At 38.9% G+C, this 24,773-nt stretch overlaps 2 protein-coding genes across 2 annotated transcripts in view; both read left to right on the plus strand.

Annotated features, from left to right (window-relative positions):
• The window catches only part of LOC113504190 (E3 ubiquitin-protein ligase MYCBP2), a 112,462-nt gene that overhangs the window by 84,139 nt on the left and 3,550 nt on the right, over positions 1–24,773 (plus strand). Inside the window, exons 37-73 of the mRNA XM_026886359.1 lie at positions 270–488; positions 832–1,044; positions 2,258–2,416; positions 2,774–2,879; positions 3,096–3,142; positions 3,238–3,344; positions 3,698–3,797; positions 5,158–5,289; positions 6,280–6,487; positions 7,193–7,339; positions 8,210–8,350; positions 8,887–8,995; positions 9,213–9,316; positions 9,551–9,736; positions 10,111–10,311; positions 10,710–10,903; positions 11,393–11,546; positions 11,977–12,212; positions 12,524–12,655; positions 13,056–13,279; positions 13,702–13,813; positions 14,214–14,444; positions 14,844–14,958; positions 16,076–16,263; positions 16,529–16,690; positions 16,904–17,071; positions 17,775–17,888; positions 18,294–18,382; positions 18,540–18,747; positions 19,097–19,269; positions 19,609–19,792; positions 20,134–20,412; positions 20,753–20,947; positions 23,259–23,366; positions 23,506–23,706; positions 24,083–24,241; positions 24,624–24,732. Of these exons, the coding sequence (XP_026742160.1) occupies positions 270–488; positions 832–1,044; positions 2,258–2,416; positions 2,774–2,879; positions 3,096–3,142; positions 3,238–3,344; positions 3,698–3,797; positions 5,158–5,289; positions 6,280–6,487; positions 7,193–7,339; positions 8,210–8,350; positions 8,887–8,995; positions 9,213–9,316; positions 9,551–9,736; positions 10,111–10,311; positions 10,710–10,903; positions 11,393–11,546; positions 11,977–12,212; positions 12,524–12,655; positions 13,056–13,279; positions 13,702–13,813; positions 14,214–14,444; positions 14,844–14,958; positions 16,076–16,263; positions 16,529–16,690; positions 16,904–17,071; positions 17,775–17,888; positions 18,294–18,382; positions 18,540–18,747; positions 19,097–19,269; positions 19,609–19,792; positions 20,134–20,412; positions 20,753–20,947; positions 23,259–23,366; positions 23,506–23,706; positions 24,083–24,241; positions 24,624–24,732 (5,914 nt within the window). The remainder of the gene's footprint in view (positions 1–269; positions 489–831; positions 1,045–2,257; positions 2,417–2,773; positions 2,880–3,095; positions 3,143–3,237; positions 3,345–3,697; positions 3,798–5,157; positions 5,290–6,279; positions 6,488–7,192; positions 7,340–8,209; positions 8,351–8,886; positions 8,996–9,212; positions 9,317–9,550; positions 9,737–10,110; positions 10,312–10,709; positions 10,904–11,392; positions 11,547–11,976; positions 12,213–12,523; positions 12,656–13,055; positions 13,280–13,701; positions 13,814–14,213; positions 14,445–14,843; positions 14,959–16,075; positions 16,264–16,528; positions 16,691–16,903; positions 17,072–17,774; positions 17,889–18,293; positions 18,383–18,539; positions 18,748–19,096; positions 19,270–19,608; positions 19,793–20,133; positions 20,413–20,752; positions 20,948–23,258; positions 23,367–23,505; positions 23,707–24,082; positions 24,242–24,623; positions 24,733–24,773) is intronic.
• On the plus strand, positions 21,919–23,226 carry LOC113504189 (granzyme M-like). Its single transcript, XM_026886358.1, has one exon. The coding sequence runs from the start codon at positions 22,159–22,161 to the stop codon at positions 23,011–23,013; it is 855 nt and encodes a 284-aa protein (XP_026742159.1). The 5' UTR covers positions 21,919–22,158; the 3' UTR covers positions 23,014–23,226.

Genomic DNA, 24,773 nt, shown 5'->3' on the forward strand with positions numbered 1-24,773 from the left:
ATCTAATAAATTTAAATCGGATGGTTAACATTCTATAGAAACATGATTGTTTTCTATTGAATAAATATTTCATTTAATAGGAAATATTAATGCTACATGGAAACCTCTTTCATATATAAACCTTTAAATCCTTGCATTCATGCTTCTTTGAAGGTATTAATGTTTATTGGTAAAGATGAATTATTAATGCGTTTATATAATGTTATCTTGTAAAACTGTGTAAGTTAATTAATTTCTAAATTATTTTTATTTGTAATACTTCTTTGTAGGCCTACCAAAACTTCTCATTTGAAGAACTCCGCCTCGCTAGCGAGTCTTGGGGCGACGGCGGAGCTATCGGGGGGACATTTGTGCACAACGGTCGCATCCCGGCCGAGCGGCTGCCAGTCAGGGAAAACCCAGATGGCTCATACGTAGCCATGTGGACGCCGAGGTTTGCAGGAGCTTACATCTTCAGATGTACTCTCGACGATTATCCGGCATCACAGGTATGGTTATATAGACTACTAAATACCTATAGGAAATTAAAGATTTGACATGAGCTGTCCAGGAATAAAAAAAGTCTTTTGTTTATTCGCGAGCTTGTTTTAATAAGCACTTTTTGCTTAGATTAGGTTAAGTTTAGTCAGAACTGTAAATGATTAAATAACATAGTTGCAAGTTGCTTTTAAGAAAAAAAAAATGGATTTGACAGTTATCGACTCGATTCCATTTATATTATTTTTTATCGTCGAATTCTGTGATTATGTAGTGTGCTATAAATTATATTCGTGTATCGGTGATAGTGGCAGTATATACGCTGAGGTTCGACCTATTAACTTGTTAACGCAGGAAGTGACAATAGAAGTTGCGGAGAGCATAATGGATGGTCCCTCGGAGCGCGGCGTGCAAGCCGGTGGCACTCTGCCCTCCACCCCGCCGACGAAGCTGCGACGCTTTGCTGCTCGCTTCAGCGCCGGGCTGCGGGTGAGGGCCAGCCCTAGTCTGCAGGCTGAAGAGCTGGGACGGATACCGTCCGGCGCCAACATGGGCTTCGTTGAAGAGGTAAGATATCATGTACACTATCATAATCGTACACGGTGCCTATTGTGTATATGGGGATGAACAATATGAAAATATACGGTATTTTCAGTGACACGTGTCGACATCTAAATTCTTTATATTTGCGATAGCGTATTTAAACTGAAAGCTCGATTTATGTACAAAAGGATTCCCGGAATCGATCGCGTTGCCGGGAAGCGAATAAATTGTAGAATTGGTGAGTGATCCGATGGTCACGTCCACAACGACGTCCTATATGGAAGGCTATCCGACTCATCACAGCTGTTTACAGCTCCAGCATACACACCTGGACTTAAATTTATTTTTCTAATAGAAAATGTTTAACTAGAAAATAAAGTCTTGTTATAACAGCTACCTTGGATGTAGTTTACATCAAAGCTCCACTGTACACAAGCACAACTTTATTAAACTTGTATGTTGTTCTAGACATTATGTATTATCACGCTTGCATTTTCTGAAGGTCAGGTTGAGGTGAGATAGGATTTACTACGATACCTCAGGGACAATGTAAATAGGAAATTAAATGTTTTAGTCCTTTTTTATAACCTAATTATCAACATTTATATTTTTAAATAAGAGTATCCTGACTTTTCTTTTAACTCCATTGGTTATTTTTCATCAAGGAACTAAGCAAAAATATCTGTTCGAAAAAGACGCGGGATGCGACTAATGCCTTGGAAAAATCGGTGGACAAATCCGACATAGATATAGTTCATATGAATACTTTTGCGATAGTGTATTTAAGTTTCGCTGAAATTTTGTAGATTCTATTTAACCTATTTCCTTGGAATTACAGTTCTTAGTACTGAATCCTTTCTTGAGTTTTGCGGGTTGCATTTTAGCTAGATTAAATTTGGGAACATACAAAAATCGAGACATGTACGTCAGGACTTTTACCTTAATTCCTTACCACTTTTTTATTCATAACCTTCATCTCGACATAGCATTATAATTCTTCGTCTGGTGTTTTGATGCGAAATGCGTCAGGGTTCAAACCTCCCCTTTAGGCAAATTACGTAGTTTAGCACACCTTTGAAAAATTCTGGTGTCTGATAACTCCTGACGATGTTTTTCCTTTAATTAATTAAGCAAGTTATAATTACTTAGCATACTCCTGAATTTGAAAATACACTGATGCGGATATAAGTGTGTATGCTGCTTAGTAACTCGAGTATAAGATCCATTCTTATTGTAGGTGGTTAACAAAGACGGGACATGGGTGAGGCTGAGCGAGGAGTCGGTGCGCGCCTACACTGACGGCGTGACGGAGGTCGCGTGGTGTCTGCAGCACCACCGCCATCTCGACAGAGCGCTGCTCATACCCGTCGAGCCAACTACACCGCCGCCGCCGCAGGTACCTCACTGAATACTGATTTTACGGAGTTTGTTGCTTGTTCTTCTTTATAGGAATGCAATTTTGGAACAGTATAAGTAAAGAGGAAGGTAGCGTTTGTAAAAAAAAAAATGATTTTGACTAATGTACGACCATAAATATCTGAGTAGACATAAGTTTACTTCTTTTTTTTACCTATCAAGGATTATCGCGGTCTATTCCATTTTCGTAATTAAAAATTATAAAAATCTATTTACGTTTCGGATGTTCTGTACCTAATGGTTATGGTCACAGAATTATCCAATATAATATAGTGATGTTAACAGACGCTGAAAACCTAAAAAATGTATATGTTTATGGCTTTATGTACTTTTACAGCAAGCAGAGCTGTCTGCCAACTGGAGCGGCTACGGTGACCCGCAAGGAGATATGCACTCCTGGTCACAGGACGAAGACGAGAGCGTATTGACCGGTAAATTAAGTGGTAATTTATGCTTAAAACTAATAAACTGTATCTGAATATGCTGTGCCTAGTATTAATTCAGTTTAAATATGAGAGCATCTTGAGTATAATATATCCCACTAAAGAGTACGACATTAAATCAATACAAGGCACTAAATTCAGGTTTATTGATAAGGTTTGTATGTTTATTGTATTTCCTTAAGTTTTTTAACTAACAACATATTTATTCTTTTTTAGAAATTACCTGCATCGACGACCGAAATTTTCCTTATGGCCAGTTACAGGTGAAGATAATATTTTTTATTACTTTATGTTACACATTAGTGCGTCATAAATGTATTTATTTTTTTATAATAACGTTTGAAATGTAACATTTTAGCCCGATGCCAGTCAGTTTATGTGCGCGGGCGTCGCCGAACCGTCCAAACGTGGCAGGATCTTCCGCGCTGACGTCAGCGCTACGTCATCGTCGGCTTCCTCACCCAAGTATGTATATGATATTACATTTTTTCGTAGGCAATCTTCATAGGATTACTGCAAAATACAGAAAATATTTATCCACTTTTACCGAGAAAAGTTTCCTGAGAATGTTACTCTAGGACTTTTCCTTCCATTCAAGCACTTCGTAGAAGAAAGTAATACGAAATTCTAACCAAGATTAACAAATTTAGAAACTTAGTTCTTTCGGCTATTCTGGACAATAATATTTTAACAGCTTGAAAATTATGAAGCGCAATGTCTTTTATTTTGTCATTCATTGGCAGTAAAGATGGCATGATGTGCGATCACAACAGCAAATTGTGACAAACTTCGAGAAATAGCCGGCATTTGTTTTGCAGACGTATCCAACGCCGAAGCAACGGCAACAGTGATGAGTGGTGGTCGCCTATCAAACAGCGATTCGGCGATAACGGGGGTGATGGAAATGTTATACTGGAGGTCAGTATTCTTGACTTAGGGATGATGACAATTTCTTTTTCAATGTTCTTTAAGGTACTTTAATGAAAAATAACGGATACATTTTTTTTATTCTGTCCTTCAAATTATAAAGTACCTTCAAGCAGGCTTCATACGGCAGTAAATTTAGAGCTAAGTTTAGATTCCTAAACTATTAATTTACATTAGCGAACTTTATTTCGTATAGATTGTATTTATAAAAGATTCGAATCGTCGTTCATTCAATTCACCAAAACTAGAACTAATAGTAGGCAGGCCAAATTATTTAAAATAAATAAACACTCCAAACCTTATTTATCTATATTCCACGAATTAGACTACAAAAATACATTTGACTGGCGTATGATTCGGAAGAAATCATCACGGTCTGATTCTTAACCGCAAGGAACATGACTCAAATGCTAGCAATCTGCCCAACGCCAAGCATGTTCATGAGTTTTGATTTAGATACCATGTGTTATTCAAACGCGAACATACAAAGGGAATGTTACCACGCTCACATTACGCACATTACCTACAGTAATATGCCTATGTAATAGATGTAATTTCGATTACCATCCAACAGACGTATGCAACAGAAAACTTTGTAAATAGATTTATTCACATTGTTCATGATAATATTAACACGGAATTATGAACATATTACACTTTGCACCATCGAACGGAGAAAAGAAATCAGAACTTTTACAACCCAAAGATTCATATATGATACGGTTATAAAACTATATGAGCAAATCGCACTAATACTTCATAATAAAATTAAAAATAAAACTTTTATCGCCGAAAACATATGCCACTGAACTGCGGAGTGCGTGTACCAAAATAGAAGAAAACTAGACAGACTGGTGAAGTCATTTGTTTAAAAGTTGCAATGTTGTGTTTGTATATTCGCGCGGTGAGTAAGTGTATCATTTTCCTCAATCAACAATCCAGGTCATTTATTTACACCTAGCCATCATTATGTATTATGGTAGTTTTTGGCGCCTACGAAGAGGAAGATAATTTTTGCGTTATTCGTTCGTAGGGAATTTAGGTTAATGCTTTTTTTAAACGGTCCTACTCCGTATAACTAAATATAGAAAATTAAGTTGATAACATCCTAGAATTAAACAGACTGCTGTTTAGGCTAGCCGAGTCCCTTAAAATAACAAATTTTTTTTTGCTCTTGTCCCCTTTTTCGTTACTTTTTTCCAATATAAATTGGGCTCATCTTTCAGTGTTACCGAAGTCAACAAAATCCGTAATATTAAGAAATACTGAATATGGTATCCTATCCATCCCTCACCAGTTTTTTTCTTCATAACTAGCTTTATCATATTAATACATCAACTTTAATCTTCAGACGGAGATTGAACCGGAACCGAACCCCGCGACTGAGGCGCGCAGCAGCCGCCTCGCCCAAACCGGCACACAGACATCACCAGAACGTAGCGAAGAGAGCACGGCCATGCAGCTCTACATAGGATTGGCTAAGGTATTATGTTCATCCTGTTTTATATTCATACTAGCTGTTTCCTGCGGTTTCACCCGCATAGCGCCAGATCCCGTAGTATAATTGCGTTTTTCTCCCTAAGGCAGGTCCGCATATTATTCGCAAAACAATAAAGACTTCTTTCAATTCTTTATACTTTAAACTATGGCGGACATCAAAATATGTGAAATGTTTGACACTAAAGTAGGCAGAGCAGTTTAAGTGTGAAGTTAAGCTAGTTTTTATTTTGTAATTTCCCGCAATTTTTTCATCAATATATTGTATGGATTACATAATTAATATTTGAGGAGCTCGTGGTTAAACTATTACTGCACTATAATAGTTGATCGATCACAGGTGTAGCACTTGACTCTTCCTGTGTAGGGAACGTTTCAGCTCTGACCGCGGGACTAGTAAAAAACAAAATTTTTATCGATAAAGAATGGGAGGATAAGAATCTGAGAAAAACTAAAGCGTAGAATAGTTTGATTTTTCTTTACCCAAATTTTCCTTTTGTTTAGATGTAAATATTCTTAACATCAGATTGTCCGCCACAACCGAATCATTCAAACACCTAGGTCTGCGTTTTGTTCGTTCGCATGTCTCGAATAAAGGCAACTTGATCCAATTCAATCATCTGAAGTGGTTATAAGAGAGGGGTAGCGATATGTTATCGTCAGTGTCTGATTCTTGCTCTCAGTTTTAAGCATTGAGTTACAAATAAAATTTAAAGTGTTCCAGATAGTGTTTTGTTCTTAAAATCTACACTTACAAGTTGAGTAGTATATTTCAATTAATTTGCTTATGTGGCATCTAATAACAATACATATACTTACACGTAGTTCTCAAATCGAGGTCACTTAGAAAAATACATGTCTTCGTTTTATATACAGAAAAACCAATGCAGTGGAATTGGCCTCTTTCAAATTGTTTGAAATTATTCTATGATTTAGTTTGGCATGGATAATATAAATATGATATTGTGTTAAACAGCAGGAACAGCAAGGTCGTCTTAGTCCGAAGTCCATGGCTCGCGAACGGCTCGCGAGTCGCGCCCGTGCGTACAAGCGCGCTAACTCACCGCCGCCACCGCTGCCGTCGCGCGCCGCGCCTGCTCCGCCGCCGCCGAGGAAACACGCGCTCAGCCCCGCGCAGGGAGAGTGCCTCAGAGCTATCTTCGCTGCTTTGTTGTGGCATGAAGGTAATACTTACATAACGTGAATAAAAGACACATGCAAAATAGTTATGGGTTTCCCCCGTCCCAAGGAATGCGAACAGGACTTAAGGAGTCTAAAAAACGTATCCCTTCATCTATCCTTCCCTTCCCGTGTAAATTTGGCTGGTACATATAGAATAACATTTTTTTTAATACTTTTTATGCACGATAATGTGATTAACCATGATCAAACAAAAGGTTGCTCCCACAAATCTTGAAATATTTTTCAAATCATAAATCGAGACTATTTCACAGTACACGAGAATTATGTTATCTATTTCCCGTGAAGACATTTTTGTTTGTTGTAAACTAATGTAAACCGAGTACGAGTTACTGTGTAACATGAGTAATATTATTCTTACCAAATGACTAAGCAAGCCTTCAAATAGCCAGCTGCGTCCCAATAATACAGTTTTAAGTATTTCACGTTAATTAGTTATTTTAAAAACATTGTTTTTTTATCGTATTTTGAATTACAATGGGATTAGTAACATTTACATGAATTATATTAATGTTTTTTTTTGGCTTTGCAATACGCAAGTTGCATGTCATTCTGTCCCACAGCGAAGCTAGGAATAGGATGTTAGCCACAAAAAAATATTTAACACTTTCTTCCGTGTTTCTTTGTTGGTCTGACTGAAGACCTGCCCTTTACTAAATTAGGTATGAAATTATTTATTTTTATTTCAGGCATCGTCCACGACGCGATAGCTTGCGCAGCTTTCCTGAAGTTCCACCCTCAGTTGCCGAAGCAAGGCGCGCGGGTGGTCACCCGCCAAGCGCATGACGTCACTCACGCCCGACACCAGCGACACTCCGTCGAAGTGTCCAACGCTGGTAAGTTAGTCATACTTAGTTATGAACATAGTTAAAAAAGAGATAAGGAATTTTATGTTAAATCTTTGGTTATTGTAATATTTTGAAGTCATAAGGTTCAATTTCGTTTGCACTGCTCTGGTCACTTCGTTGTTACATTTTTGGCACTAGTATTGACAGATTCGTTGGCTAAATGTATCAGATTTCAGATGTTATTTTTTTTAGTTCAGATGTTAGATGTTATTGTGTTTTTATAGTCAGCAATAGATTTGTGATGTTTGCCTATCTATAGGCTTTGTTAACATTTATCAATACCTTAAATCTAGTAAGTAAATTAAGTTTAGTTCTTTTTTTTGTTTTCCCTGATTGGATTATATCCTTTCCCCTAGGTACTCGGCCGTTTTGTATATAGTATAGTTATGTACACGATGTTTCGCATTATGGAAATTTAAAGGATAATGAAAAGAACTACTCAAAATAAAAAAATAAACATTGCGATTCGATCGAATATACTAGACTGGACGTCACATGTGTTGTTGACTGTATCATACTCAACGATGCTAAATCTGATACCACAATTATATGAAAGCGTCGTAACTTAGACTTCTTTATCAGCAGGTGTCGTTTAACCACATTCTCGCAACGTTTTTAAAAGTACCACATAAATGAGAATACAAGTTTATTACAGGCGTTTGATATAACATGCGGTAAATAAATTTACTTGGTACAAAATGTGTAAAAACTTCGCGAAGGTCGACTCCAAAAAAATAACAAAGTTTTAATGAATCAATTGCTGAAATAAGGGGACCGAAAGTACCTCAAACTAACCTTAATTTATAAGCAAATATTCCAAATATTAACAACAATTAACTCAATATCTGTTGCCCCTAGGACATTACCTCAAAATTCACCCGTCGACATTGGAAGCGCTCACACGCTCCGGCGTCGAAGCGAGCACCAGTCGCATGCGCAAAACTGAAATCGATATCGCCATACGAGAGGAAGACCAGCAAGGAACCAGCAATGATACAGGTTTGTGGCGAAAATGTATTATTTTGCACTTTTGTTGTACTCAAGTAAAAGTGACCACCAAGGTCCTCTCTCTCCAGATTGTAAGAGTTCAAAATGAAGAAAGCGTTTAGAAAAAGTCCATACCATCCAAAAACGCATATAAGTACATAGAAATGAACCATTGTTTCCAAGAAATTCTAAACACAACATTTTGGCTCCAATACAATATTGTAGGGAAATAGTCAAAAATATTATAGATAGATTTGTATTTGCAGAGAATCTATACCTACCTATGTTGTTATTTTGCCGAAAGTTTTTCACTAATTTATATACCAACATACATGATTCGTTCAGTCAATGAGGTTCTCACTCGGAATTTTTCATATTGGGTCAATTGTCGTCTAAAAACTGTATTACCATTGGACTTAGAAATTAGATTTTAATTGATGCTTGACATTCTTTTCATATTAGGAACTAATCTACATTACACGATTACTGCACAGCTTACATTACCTTATTTCGAAAAACCAGTCAATGAATATGAATTTGCTCTACAGCTGGTTCATCTCGATCCGTCGTTAACGTCCTGCCGCCTGCTTTGCGAGCATTAGTCGCACTTTGGGACGCCCTGTACGACGCTGATCAATTAGCATCAGCTACTGACAAGTAAGTACAATAGGAGAAATATTTTTTGTATAATTATAAAGCGTTAGAGATTTGAATTATAAGTAAACAATTCTGGGGTTGATGTGATGAAATTGTCACAATTAAAAAAAAATCGCACAAGGTAAAGAGATCTGGAAGAAAAAGGGGGAATACTTTGCTTAGAGATGGTATCCAACACTGTTTAGATAAAAAGTAACAAATTCTTTGTTGTTGACAGGCTTAAGAAAGATGAGAAAAATGAAAATGAAGAAGCAAGATCATATAGCGGTATACGTAGGAAGAGGGAGTGGAATGTTAAGGGAGGGAAAACTCCTTATGCAGGTACTTGCCGACCTATTATTTCTTTTGATAAAAGTGATTTGATATGTTACCTTACATAAACTTTCTTGCCGTTGTTTTATTTAGAAATCCTGTAGTGATGAGTATGATTTAAGAATAAGATAATTTATTGATGATTAAACGCAATCTTTTAAGGCTTTTCCTTTAGTTTTTAAGTATCATTGTAACTATACATATATATGTATTTTAAACCAAGATAAATTAACTCCGTTGCAGTCCACTGCGATCTGTGCGGGGGAAGCAGCGTGCCCCCGCCCCTCGCGTCGCACATGCGTCACGCCCACCCCGGGTGTCACGCGCCCACCACGAAAGGGTTCGACCGAACGGGAACATACTTGTCTGCGGACCCACCGGCCGGACAGGAGGACCTGCCACCATCGCAGTGCGGACAACTCGCGCAATGTATGTTAAAATTTAAGCTATTTCTGACTATATTTTTTCACAGTATATCTTTACAGGAAGATTTGGCTCTTTTTGAAATGTGAAAGTAGACGTATCGAGGTGACTATCGATAATATTGTTTTTTTCTTTTGTTTTGGGGCTAAAAGTAATATAGTCATTTAAAATTAGAAACTACCTAAAAACAGTTGTTGCGTTATTATCATGTCTAATTGAAGCAAAAACATGGCAAACTTGTAAATAAATATGAACGAATCTCACGAACTAATAGTGTCAAACGAAAATAATGATCAATGATTCGCAAGCTGATCCATTGTAGGCAAAACAATGTCACCATATGAATCTTTAAACAAACAAAACTTTTTGTATTGTTACAGCTTACCAACTGTGGTACATGTTTTGCGAGAAGTGCCACGATAAATCGATTAAGGTGGCTTCGTCGATCAGGCAGACTCGCGCCAAATGCATCGCCGACATAGCTCACTACGACCGTTCTGATCAACCTTTGACGATGGACCACTACACCATGAAGGACAATGCTGTGTTCTTACTTGATCTTGCTCCACTTACAAATTCAGGTAATTTTATGATTATACGTTGTTAAAATATTTCAAGTATTGATTTGGGCTCAGAGACCAAACATCTCATAGACACTTAATGAAATTTAAAGTTACATTTGTCTTAGTTATCAATCAAAATATTTGAAAACAAATGTTCTCTTGGGTCGCCTCTTACTCTTTTTCCTAAACTTCAAAGGACAACTTTCAAAATGTATTGAAAAAATAACCACCAAAATTTCGGGATCGGAATTCTTCTTTTTTAATTAGGATAATAACTTTATCTTCTTTATCCCTAAGACTGCCCTCAAGTTTTCAACAGCCACTGTATATTATCATCACAGTTTTGGATTCAGAACAATGTATGTGATGTTGTCCGCATTTATTTATTTATACACGTTCCTTTTTCTATTCCTCAGAGCCGATGAGCCTGTCAGCCTGGCATGATAGCACATCCCGCAGCCCGCCGACACCCCCGGGCAGCGTCTGGCAGCCGGCGCCGCCCTTCCAGTGCCTGCCCGCGTTGGGCGCCGCGCCCAGGACATACGCGACCTCTGACGCTGCGAGGTACCACTCGCTGGGACGACCGCCGCCGCCGGCTGTTGCGCCCCTGGTAAGTCTGAAAACACTTCTAAATGGGATATAAAAATTATAAGTTTAACATTAGTTTTATTTTTGACAACAGGTTGATTGGTTTCAGACTCACTCTCTGCCTCAAATATTTATTAGATATTATCACTCATTAAGCGTTGGCTATAGCAATAGACGTTTTCTTTGAAACTCAAACTATATAATCTTTTATTTAATTGTAATTGCACCTGCTTTACGTCGGGAACTAAAATCTAAAATTAAACTGCGATAAAATCCGTACAAGTAGTTTTATTTTAATAATTAAATTTAATAAAAACAATTTTCTTTGCGGAGAAAGTTCTTTATCTGTAAATGATTTTTGCGTCATAATTATTATCTTCATGATGTAGCATTAACATTAATGTACCTACATACACATATCTGATGAACTACTTTCCTATCTCCCAACTCTATATTACACATTATTTTTACGTAGCACCTGCCCATAACAATCTATCTGATTTCCACACAGTCATCGTTCGGTGCTCTGGAGAATAACAGCGGTTCGAACTGGCCCCGCGTCCACCGCTCCGTGTCTATGGGGCAAGCCGGCGGACACGACCTCGCGAACGCGGCGAGACCACCGCTAGAGAGGAATACGCCTATGGAACAGGATACACTTAGTGGTGAGTGTGCTAATATACGAAATAGTTTGTAATTTCGTAGGCTAACATAAAATTGGTATCCGTTCCGTTCCAATGTTGTTTCTAACACCTTTAAACCCTTACGTTGCTATAGTTCTTATGCCTAATATCTTTTATTCTACCTTTATAGCGTGGTCTCTTCTCAAAGTTGTAAGGTAGCACTGGTATACCAGTGTACACAACGCTTAAAGTTTGTCATTGCTAAAGAATTTGCTTTTTAACTTGTACCCTGAAAAGGTGGGGCTTTAGTCTAAAATGCAGTAGGAAAACAATAATCAAAGTTAAATGTACTATTTGTTTTACTACAAGTTAATTATAAAGAAAAAAGGTTGAGGTTAGTTTAATCTGAGGGATACAAAAGGAATGAACACCTACCTATTGTTACTATAACTCACGTAAACGTTTGCCACAGGTGCCGGTTCATCGCTCTTATCACAACCAAGCGCCTCCCTCCGCCGTCTGATCAGCTGTGGCGAGTGGACTGCCGGTTGTTCGCTGTCCGCTTTCGAAGCTCCCCGGGTAGATGCCGACGCGCTCATGAACAGCCCCGTCATGTCATTCATACTGGCCAAGCGAGATCTACACGCACACAGGCAGAAGATGGACGCCGCTGTACGAATTAATACTGTTCGGCAGTACGCTTTTGAGGTATAGTTGCATAATATGATTATAAAGCGTGTTTCAACTGGCATAGATTATGCTACAAATGTTATAGATTGCTACAACTTTATTCGATTGAATAAGTCGATTCTAGAAAAAAAGTGGAAATATCATACAATATTTTCATCAAAGGCTTCTAGTTTCTTGGAAAGGTAGATTGTTTCCGTTAACAGAAACGATATTTAACATATGGCAGATTGTGTTTAAACATGTAAAACAAACATACATATAAGTGGGATACAATAAGTTTTACTTAAATTTACTTGTTTTTCAAACGTTAATATGAAAATGAATTGTAGGCAATGAACTGGCTGCTACGTTCGGCTACGCAGCCAACCTGCGTGCATGACGTCATGTGGTGGTTCTGCAACGCGCTCGACAAGTTCGCTCGCATCGTGCCCCCACCACTCGCCGTTGATGATAATAAAGAGGTATAGTTATATAACTTTTCTTTATATATAAATGTCAATTGAGTTAGTAACGCTTTCTAGTATGTGAAATATTTATAAATCGCATTATTTTTCATTTAAAAAAAATCTACTTTCCCCGGTCTTTTGACTTATACATTTCTGAAGAAGAAATAAACAGAATTTTTAACGCCTTAATTACCAACCAAACTTTCTTTCGAAGCCTGTTTAGAATAAAGGCTTTTTACAGTTTTTTGTTTGGGAAAACAGATTATCCCTAACTGCAACCTCATGAAAAAAATAGCAATGATGTATAGATGTGGTTTCCATAGTAGTTTGGGCTCTGACTAATTTGCAACTTTTCTAAAGTTACATAACTTCTAAAGCAAAACTGTATTACATTATTATAATTATTGTACTCCAGAACGCCGCCAACGAGAACACTCGCGGCGTGATCCCGACAGCGTCAGCGTCAGCTATCTGCCCGGGCGGACGGTCAGCCCGCGGGGCCCGCGCCGCCTTCCACGCCTTCCTCGGGTCTGTGAGTGCACTGGCGCCGTCACTACCGCCGGCCAGTGCCGCGGGCTTGCAGGCCGTGCGATGCTGGGCCGTACACTACTCGCCGCATGATAGGAGCTTCTTACATAGGTTGGTTATGTTGTACGGTATCTTATTTCAGGTCTTACTTACTTTTTTCTCATCTTATGGACTTCTTTTGAGTTAATTGTTTTGTGTCTCTTAATAATTGTTAACAAAACTGGATTTCTTGAAAAAAATGTTTTCTTTTTATTATCATGTTGTTTGGATTCACATATTGATTATATCATAATTTTACACATTAACTACCAACAACTAATGCTGTGTGATTTGTTGTAACTTATACTAATTGTTCTTCAGATCTTGACTTGTTGTCATATCATAATAATAACTTGCATGACACAATTCCAAATATTCGCTGCTAAATAAAATACTAATCACATTTTTATTATTACTAACAAAAAGGAATATATAATAATAATTTCTTCTCTAAACTCATCAATATTACGAACTGTTAACGCTGCTGGGATCAGATCGCAAGTGTTCAGTGTGATCAGCAAGATCCTGTCGCACTCGGAGGACGAGGTTTACGAGGAGGGCATGCTGGGCGCGATCCACGAGAGCTTCCATAGCATACTCAGCAAGGTACAAGCGACGGGTTTTGTTTACAGGGCAAGAGGCGCCAGTGGTGGAAGAATATTAATAATCAATAGTTCATTTTAATAGATGGCGTTTTGTTTTTGAAGACGTGATTTCTTCAAGTGTACCTAAGTTTATAATAAATACGCCATGATTTTTTTTGGCTGAAACCTTTAGCTGGGTCAGTTTTATTCTAAATTTGTTCGAACTGGAAAAGTTCACAAAACATTTGTATTTTGTATTTCATGCTAGCTCTTTTATTTATAAAATCTTTTTTTTACTGGAGGTTATAAAATGTATACATTGTTATTTGGATGGAACACTCAGAATAGTTCCCCACTTCTAAAAAACTTATTTTCGTCCAATTTAATATGATCGCAAAATTGATAAATCAACGCGTTTCCAGGAATGCTATGTTTGGAATTGTCCTGACGTGACCGGTTGGTGCGACATAAGTGTATCATCCCGGCAAGGCATGGCGGGAGCCCTCACAGATGGCAGCACTGAGACATTCTGGGAGTCAGGCGATGAAGACAGGAACAAGGCCAAGTGGATACAGATGACGTACCCGGGAGGGACCGCGGACGACCGCCCGCATATACTGTGCGTCCATCTTGATAATACACGGGACACTGTGGTAAGTAGCGACTTAGTGACGGTTGCTTTTTCAGGATTTCAATGCATAATTCCACTGAATTGATCACGTTACACTGATTTACAAAAACCGAGAGGAATGAAAGTTTGACAGTGACAGGTTTATTAATGTTTATTTATCACTTTATTCCTTTCTTTGTCATGATTCAGCAATCTTAGTACTTATGCCTTGTTATGATTTGAATTTGAGTTTGAATACACACTTTACGATAAAAAATGCATGGTTCATTCCCAAATGTGAGCAGACTAAATGGCTGTCTAAGTAAACATGAAAGTATTTGCATAAATTATTAGAATAAACAGGTAGAGTAATTATAATACTTTCATTATGTAGATATTATATTATTGGTATAGTTATATGGTGTATATCAAATGATTTCAGAACAAGACCTTGCTGGTTTCATTCCTGTACAGCGGCGGCTCGAGCGAGATGTTTCACATGCAGGACGTGGAGGTGGACCCCAAGGCCGCCACGTGGCTCTGCTACACAATGCCAAGTGAGTCTTAAGAATTCATCCTAAATAACTCATCGTTAAAGCTTTCTACTCTCAGTACTATGTTAACTGCAAGTAAAATTTCATTCATTCAAAATTGGCTCCTAAGTTATGCTTACTAGAAATCAGAATTTTTAAAGAATCCGTACGAAAAAGTGTCAAATTATCCACACAAATTAACTAACTCATAATTAGAGCTTTTTTGTCTCAGTACTAACTTAAATGCAAGTAAAAAATCATTAATTTAGAATTGGACTCTAAGTTTTCAACGATTGATGCTACAACTAGTGTAGTAGTAATTAACAGGCGTATGAGACATGTAAGGTACGATATTCCCGGAAAAAGTCCATATATGTATCCCCGTATTGCCCACTTTTCACGGTTACCTAAGGCGATTCCTTTGATATGAATTTAGGCATGCCTTATTATAAGTGTTTTTGATCCTAAGACAGCACTGAATATGGCTTTGTGAGTATGAACGTAAGTAATTACGGTTACATATTAAAACAAATTTATAGATGCTGATGGAAATAATATGTCTGGGATCGAAATATGATCGAAATATCACGAAACTAATTTTATCATAATGATAAAAGTTCTAAGTCATATACATCTTTTTCATTGACTTTAGTAGAACTCAAAAGTAGACACAGTAGTTATTATCAGCTATTTGTATAAGAAGATATAAAGGCTTTGTATTTTGCTATTTTTACGAATTATTTTTTACAGGAAATAAACTACTTATTTCTATGTATTATGTAACCTTATGTTATTATCTACCAGACTGCAGGGTTAGTCGAGTAGTTAAAGGTTATCACGCCAAACCCACTGAGCACAAAGTATTGCGGTTTCGATCCCCGCAGAGGAAAATTGTATATATGAACCACGAACGCTTAGTTACTGCGAGAGTCACGGTGATTTAATAATTAACCAAAAAATTTACAATTCAATTCCATCTAAAGGTTATCTGGAAGAGATTGCTTTTTAGCGATAACACCGCCTTTTGTACTCATCATATTTGTTTGTATTGTCCTAATTTGTTTTTCATCTATATATCAATGTCAAGTATCAGCGCCGTCGAGTTACTTCTTACTGTAAGATGTAGTCTTCACTCACTCAGGAGTGAGTAGCGCGTCGGTGCGTGTACGGTGCGAGCTGCGCGGCCCCGAGCCGGCCGTGCGCGTGCGGCAGGTGCGCGTGCTCGGGGCCCCGGGCCCGCACGCCGCAGCGGCGGGGACTGCCTCGCAGGCCCTGCATGCCATGTCCGAAGCTGATACACTCAGGGTGTTCCGACTGCTTACGTCACAAGTAAGTAAAGTACTTGCAGGTTTTACAATTTCTATTTGCTATGGTACTTAAATAAAATATAGATAATCTTGGTATGATATATTTGATTTGGTTTTTTTTTATTATAAATAAGAACGATTTCATGACTTTATAACATTCAAAATGGAGTTTGTTTACGTATTTTAAAATAAAGTTTTTGCGGATTTGGCAACCCATTTCTAAGTTAGACAGTATTCTTTAGTTTTTCATGCGAAGTCTGTAAATTAATCTTAACACTTTTCCCAAGGTTTTCGGTAAGCTCTTGGACTGGGACCGAAGTGGCAGCGAGTCGGGTGCTGAAGGCGCCACTGCGGCTGAAGATGGGGCAACCGTCGATGATAGTGATTTACGTGAACACGTCGTTGGAATACTGTTCGCGGGACACAAACTTACTACTTTACAGAGACAAGTACGTTAGAAATATTTATAATTAAACATCGTTATATTAATGTAACACAGGGTGCATGTAATTTAAAGAAACTTGCATCGTATTAAAAATGAATTAAATGATTTGAATTACAAGCATACTCCAAAATGAAACTTTTCATTTTTGTGTTTAGCTGTCACCATATATTCGCTATCTGTTACATGATAGTTTAACAGTCCCTGTATAACTTTGTAGGTGATGACGCACATAGTATGCGCGATCGGTTGCGAGGCGGCCCGCGTGCGTGACGACTGGGAGACGGCGCTGCTGTGCGCGGAGGCCGCCGAGCGAGCCGCCGTGGAGCAGCCCGCGCGCCCGCCGCCGCACCAGCAGGACAACTACTGCTTCGAGATGTTGTCCTTGGTAAGGACATAATGATTGTACAACTAGATATAGTTACCGGCACGGACCTTGAGCGCTCGGCGGAAGAGTGGAGATCGCTTTGCGCATCGTAAAATAAAACGGCAATCACTTGTGCGTACTCGTCGTCTTGTGATGACGGCCAATCACTGCACTTTATGCGCCCCGCTCCTCACTTCATATCGCAAAAGGGACCCAAAAAATCACTTCTGCGCAGGTGAAGGTCAGCGCTCAAGATCCGTGCCGGTAACTATACATAGTTTTCAACCTACATCAAAAAGGAGGTTCTCGACTGCATTTTGTTTTTCTTGTAGGTTTATTACTTCGTGTTGGATGAAACAATTTTGATAACTTCCATTTAATGTGAAATGTCGGTCATTTGTTTTCATAAAAAATCATCAAGTGGACAATTAGCAGTTCCTTGATTGAAGTCGGCTGTTTGTTTTTGTTGTTTACCTACCTACATCATAATGTAAGAACACCACCCTACGCCGTGTAATCTGAGGTTTTGGTTCCACAAATGTACCAGTTTTAATTGTCTTTGTGGGCTTCTCTTTATTTCCTTAATAAAAACCGCTTATTTTATTATACTGTGAATTGTGAGACTTTAGCAAAATCAATGATTAACCCTTTATAACATTAATCTCTGATCAAAACCAACTTTTTTCTTAATGTGTATTAAATGTGCTAAAATCTCTACCACCAGTTGTTGGCGCTGAGTGGGAGCGCGGTGGGACGCGCACATCTTGCTCAACGCACTGAACTGCTCGCTGACTTGTTGGCGCTCTTCCATACTGGCAGCGATCGCGTGCAACGACAGGTATACTAAAATACATTATTTCGTTTTTCTTTATTGTTTTTCCAATCCTTATTGTCTAGCCTCAGGTCTTACTCATTTTGCTTGCAAATACTTCTTTTTGCAAATGTTTTAAAGTTCTATTTGTGTAAACATTATTGAGAGCCAAGAATAGATTTTTTTAACCAAGTCTTATGTCTTTATATTACTGCAAATGGACCCGACAGACGTCCTGTATGATATATCAAACGATTAGAATATTTTACAAACTATGAAATGAATACCGAAAAATACATATATAAAGATTCGGTAGCCATACATATAGAAAGATGAATACACTATGCTAGGCCATAAATAGTTATTTTATATTGATGTCACCTTATCGTACTAGTAGTTGACACCAGACATAATTATTTTAATCTCTTACAGGTGATATCGCTGCTCCGACGAATGATCACAGAAATACCGCCGCAAAAAATGCTAGCCGCTGTAAACTATGGAAGTGAAAAGAATTCCAGGTAAGGAATTTTTGAAGAAGGGAATCCGCCCTTTTTCATTGCTCTACGAGGTGAAACGCTAATGACACCCACGTCGAGAGTACAGCGTAGAGATATGTCGGATTTCCAACGGCTTGAAACAACTCGGGACGACTATAAACATGCTCTTTATTTTCAGAGTGACGTTACTCGACCACTTGGTCTGCTACTTGGGCAAAGCGATCACCTTACAAGTGAAGGTCAAGGGCGCGAGCAGTATGAGCCAGGCCTCCGTGATGATGGGCAACAGCGTGATACAAGCGCCGCCCGCGACATGGTTCATGAGAGGAGAGACTACAAAGAAACATGCGCATCTAGTTGCAAAGTTACTGTCTGATATGGCTGAGGTAAAGATATTTTGCATATTTTACTAAAGTTTGGTAGCAAATGTACTAGAATATTTAAAAAAATAAATAGTGTCTCGATTTTTGTACAAAATGTGTACGAAATGAGGCTTTAAATTTTCAGTATTTTTTAACGAGATTTAGTCGTCTAGTATAATTACTTTTCTTTATTTTATTCGTTTAGGTAATGAACTAAAACTCTGGATTTTAAAGTGTTTAGTATATTTTGTCAGTTTAAAAGAAGAAAATTATTTAGTCACTAATAATGATAAAATTCTTCTTTTTGTTCAGTACCTACCTAAAAAAGAAGTGTAAAATGCGAAACAATATCGTAATATTAACTTTTTTCTAGGACAAAGTATCCCCCGCGTGGGGTCTGGAGACACGTCAAGCGCTAGCTAACTACGTGTCTCAAGTGGCACAGATGCCTGAAGTGGACCGGCGACCAATCAGGAGCGTGGCCACGCCCACCGTGTGGGTGGCGCTAGCTGCGCTCTGTATTTGCGAACAGTCTTATGTTGAACTGTAAGTTTCGTGCATTTTGTTTTGCTGCTAGTCTAAGCGTAGATGAAGTGGGAGAGAGGTCGAATGTTTGGAGGCAACAGTAAAAGTCAATATATATTTTCAGTTTATGAGTTTCAGTTCACATTATAATCAGATTGCCTAGAATTTTCACTATAAGAGTTTTTTCTTCCTGTGTTGTGAAAACGGTCTCATGAAAAACTGTTTCCGACTTTAAAATTAACTAATACGTAAAGGAATATTATGAAAAAGCCTTTGATTTCTTGATCCCAATCAATATTCCAAGGCCTAGCTGTAATAGCAGCAATGACTTAATTTCTAAAATAGTCCATTGTTTTCTAGTATCAACGGTTCACCCGAGGGTCGCGAGTCCCGGCGCGGCGAGGCCGACGGTCGCTCGCACTGCGCCAACCACGACGACGGCTCTACGGCCGCCGTCATCGACTGCCGCACCTGTGGCCCGCTGTGCGCCGAGTGCGACCGGTTCTTACATCTTAACAGAGCTGCTAGGAGCCATCATAGACAGGTCAGTAGTTATGGAGATATAAATGCACCTTTAACCTTTGGTATTGGTGAAGGTTATGATAGAACTATCCCATTCAATGTGTCATCATTTGTCGTTTATCTGAGATCAAGTAAATTGTTTATTATTACTTCAATTTGTACAAAATTTTACTATATAAAAAGGCAATGTGTAATTTTCCTGAACTAGGTTGAACCTGTGTTTGAGGCATAAAATGAACTGGGAATGATTCTGTAAAGCAAACGTGCAGTGTATTATAAATGTTATGTTATTAAGTTGCGCTACTCCGTTTGAATCCATCAGTGTCAATGTGTGAATTAATTCAATCAAATTCAAATTCTCAGATTTGCAAGGAAGAAGAAAGTGCTATTCGCATCGATATTCACGAGGGCTGCGGCAGAGCTAAATTGTTCTGGCTTCTACTTCTTGTCGACCGGCGAACGCTCAAAGCGTTGGCTGAGTTCCGAGGGTTGGAAGGCGGCGTGTGTGACAACCCTGGCGGAGAGAGCTCGAACATGCTGACGGGCGCAGTGGGACTGACTGGCATGTGCCGGTTCTGTGGTACTAGGGGAAACTCGGGACTGCTAGCTATTGGCAACGTGTGTGCTGATCAACAGTGCCAGGTAATTAGCACGTAATGTCAACAAAAACCTGACATAACATTTTATAAAGACGTTTTCTGGGTAATGTTAGCTACGTACGTAAGTTAGAAATAAAACTAGATTAAATTCTGCTAATCATGCATTAGAGATTGCAAATTTAATTTCAACGGGTTACTTTCAGGTAGGTATCAAGAAAATTTGTCACTTAACATTATCTCAATCTCAAATCGATTTATCGATTAGAATTATCGATATCCTTTATTAGCACAGGCATAGATTTCAAAATCCGTGGGTGAACTAAATAATTCTAATACATAAAAAAACAACATTGAAAGTTTAAATCGTTAATATATGTACCCAGGACCACGGCAAAGAGGCTTGCACGCGGGTATTACCATGCACCCACCCGTGCGGCGGCGTGCGGGGTGAGCGTGACTGCCTGCCGTGTCTGTTCGGCTGCGCGGGCGGGCCTGACGTGACGCCGCTCAGGCAGGACGCCGACGATATGTGCATGATCTGCTTCACCGACCCCCTACAGGCGGCACCTGCTATACAGGTAAGCAAACGAATCTGATATAACACTCATCGGCCTAGCTTTTTCCCAACTGCGTTGGGGTCGGCTACCATTCCAACCGTTTTCAGCTAAGTACCAGTGTTTTACAAGGAGCGACTGCCTATCTGACCTCCTCAACCCAGTTACCTGGCAACACGATACCCCTTGGTTAGACTGGTTGTCAGACTTTTCAAGCTTCTGACTACCTGTAACGGCTGTCAAAGATGTAGGAAAGACAGCCGGGACCCACAATTTAACGTGCCTTCCGAAACACGGAGGAACTCGTTATGACAAAGATGGTCACCCACACACCATCTACGGACCAACCGCGTCAAGCTTAGCTTAACCTGTGATCGAATCACTTATGCGGTTATAACTTAGCCACGACCTCCTCCTGAATCTGATATAACACTATAGTTTTATAAAGATTTGAGGCTACCAGTTTAGTATACACCGTGATTTTTTAGTCGTCTTACAAAAGCAGCCCTGTTAATGTATCCAATGACTAGAACACGTTCACGATAAAAAAAATAGGTATTTATGAGATTTGAATAAATTTAAAATGCAATTTTTATTCAAAATTATGATGCAATTCGTAGTTTTTTAGAAACACAGCTCTGTTGCGAGCGCGGTCCGAGCCTTGTAACAATGGTGAGAGGTGCGGGCGGCGGCGTTTTTATCATTTTTAAGAGAATTTTCAGATTTCACTCGTTTAAATTTTCTTCGAACTTATTGTCTTAGTTGATGATAAAAAAAAAATAATTGCGCCTAGGGGTATTTTACGTCGGATGCATGAACTGGGCTCCTTTTGTAAGAGGTCTAAAAAATCACCGTGTATAGTAAGTTTTTAAAACAGGAGTGAAAGTATGAATATTCAAATTAATTGCAAAAAAGGTTTCCGAGGTTAACTCCTATGCGTCACTTTTAGAATGTTAACTAAAAAAAAGAATAAATTATTTTCAGTTATTAACAATTTTTAATAACATTATGTCACTGTCGTCCAAAAGTTACGCAACGGTTATGAATTATTGCTTAGTTTTACTGTTATTGCAGGTATTCAATTTCCCTCGTGTCGTAAAACTATTCATAAAAATATAAAATTTTACTTGTGAACCATACTTACTCGTCTTAGCTATACAGTTGAGTATGAAAAGTAGGAAACTTGTGTACAAAATACAATATACGATGTGAAAACTAATTTAATCGAGAGTATCATGCAAGTTACTGTGTTATTTTCGTTATTAATTTCAATGCACAAAGCCTGGTCATTCAATTTACGTATTTTGGGAGGCGAGGACGCATCTGAGAGCGATTATCCGTACGTAGTGAAAATAATGTCCATATATGCGGGGGCTCCACCCAGAGATACAGATCGAGTGATCGAGAGGAAACACGTGTGCACTGGAGCGGTGCTCACTCAGACATGGACCTTAACGGCTGGCCACTGCGTCGGTGCCGCAAACAGATTGGTTGAAAAAGATGTAGTAAGGAAGAATGTGATATGGGCAGCTTCTGTAGCTACACCCGCTAGTGCTGGAGCGCAGAACAGTTCTGGTATAATAGTCGATATCAAAGCTTTCCACAAGCATCCAGCCTTCAAAGATTTGACATTCACCGGTAAAACATATTTAGAAAATAACGTCGCTATGGTCCACACTGATCCATTAGTTTTAAAAGAATACGTCAAGGTCAGTGCTATAGATTACGGTGGCTTGCTAGGGCATGAAGCGAAGTCGATCGGTTACGGCGTAAGTTCGAACCGGTCGAGGAGGATTGATAACAAACCTCTGCAGGTGCTGCCGGTGATTTTAGTGGAGTGTCCGAAAGGGACTGGCATATACCCGGTGGTGTGCGCTGCTTCGCGTTGTAGCACACAGCGGCCGGTGCTATGCGGGCCCGACGGCGGCGGCCCGCTCATCCACCCCGCCGGCCTCATCGCCATCACCAGCTGGAACCCCGAAAAAGACTGCTACGTCCCATTGAGATCTCGCCGCCCAGACACCGGAAAGTTGACTCCCATAAGCCCTTATCTTACGTGGATTACAAGTCACATTATAAGTGCCAGATGAAAACTTACGTAACATTTGTATTAAATAAATATTTAAATAATTGTCATGTTTTCTTATTTTCCCTTTACATAATATCATCCAATTTTTATCACAGTTAGCTACTGTAGAAAATTAGTAGGAAGCTAAGGCTTATATAAAATCGGATATGTAGCGAAATTCGGCTGTTGCGTAGTTCTAACCAATGCACAATGACAAAAATAATATTTTCCAGACATTGTCATTATATATCAATAATTTATTTCCAGTTGAAATGCGGGCACGTATTTCATTTGCACTGCTGCAAGAAAGTCCTCGCCAACAAATGGATCGGCCCCAGAATAACATTTTCGTTCTCACAATGCCCCATATGCAAGGTAAGAATTCTCTAACGATACTTTAAAACTTTGTAGACATAGTTACATTGTTTACTACTTGAATACCTAATCACTATATACGTGGAAAAAAAAGTTGTACCACAATAACCGATTCTGTGATCTTCTATTTAACGTTTAGGAGGACATATGCCACTGGACTCTGGAAGAGTTATTGGCTCCTATACGTCGGCTGTACGAGGAGGTGAAGCGCAAGGCCCTGATGCGGCTGGAGTACGAAGGCTTGGCTCTAGCCGGCGGTGCGCGCGGCCGTGTGTTGCCCGACCCCGCGACCTACGCCATGGAAAGATATGCCTACTACGTGTGCCATAACTGCGATAAAGTACGTACAGAAAATAATGTTAGATTTCTATACGTCCATGTTCCTTGCAACTAAATAGTATACTTGAATGAAAAAAGAAAAACAATAAGGATACCAACCGGGTGTTCATATTTTTTCAAGCTCATGAAAAAGTTGATTAGATGACGTAGACAAAAATTTTCATGACAGAACACTAATACTGTGAAGTTTCATACGATTAGTGTTCTGTCATTAAAATTTGTGTCTAAGAACGATTGTTTGATTGTCCAAGAAAATAATTTGAAGACACTCTTAAACAATCTTTTCGCAGAAATTGACTTTATTTCCTATTTCTGTCAGACTCAAGTTTTGCCTTATTATAAATAGATATTTAAAACGTGTATATTTTCATTGGCAGGCGTACTTCGGCGGTCTCGCTCGCTGCGAGGCGGAGACTAGCGGCTGGTGGGAGCCGGCCGAGCTGATCTGCGGCGCGTGTAGCGACGTCGCCGGCGCCAGGAACTGTCCCAAACATGGCGCTGACTTCCTCGAGTACAAGTGCCGATATTGCTGCTCGGTATGACTGTTATTGTGTACCTTTTGCTTTTGTCTAAGTCACGGCCAGGGTCAGATATTTAATGCTTGTTAATGTACCTATGCATAAGGTTAGATGATCATAATTGTTTGACCCGAAATCCGAATTATTGGTTTGATTTTAAGAAATTGTGTCTTTTGTGTGTGTCGAGTGTGAAACTTTTGTCGACTTTTTTGTATTTTGTATTGCTTTTGAAGTGATCTACAGACTGATTTTTTCGTGTTCTGTTAAAGGTGTTTCTAGTAGTTAAATTGGTCTTATAGCGCCAATTGGGTTAATGGTATGATTGCTGCGTTAGTTTTGTAAATACTCATGTACTATTATAATTATTATCTGTTTGTTATATAGACATTATTATGTACAGGTGGCAGTATTCTTCTGCTTCGGCACGTCGCACTTCTGCAACGCGTGTCACGATGACTTCCAACGAGTCACCAACATCCCCAAGCTACAGTTGCCACAGTGCCCAGCTGGTATGTACACAAACACTATTGTTTTATTAAAAACCTGATAT

The sequence above is a fragment of the Trichoplusia ni genome, chromosome 21 (assembly GCF_003590095.1).
Source record: "Trichoplusia ni isolate ovarian cell line Hi5 chromosome 21, tn1, whole genome shotgun sequence".
Classification (NCBI taxonomy): domain Eukaryota; kingdom Metazoa; phylum Arthropoda; class Insecta; order Lepidoptera; family Noctuidae; genus Trichoplusia; species Trichoplusia ni.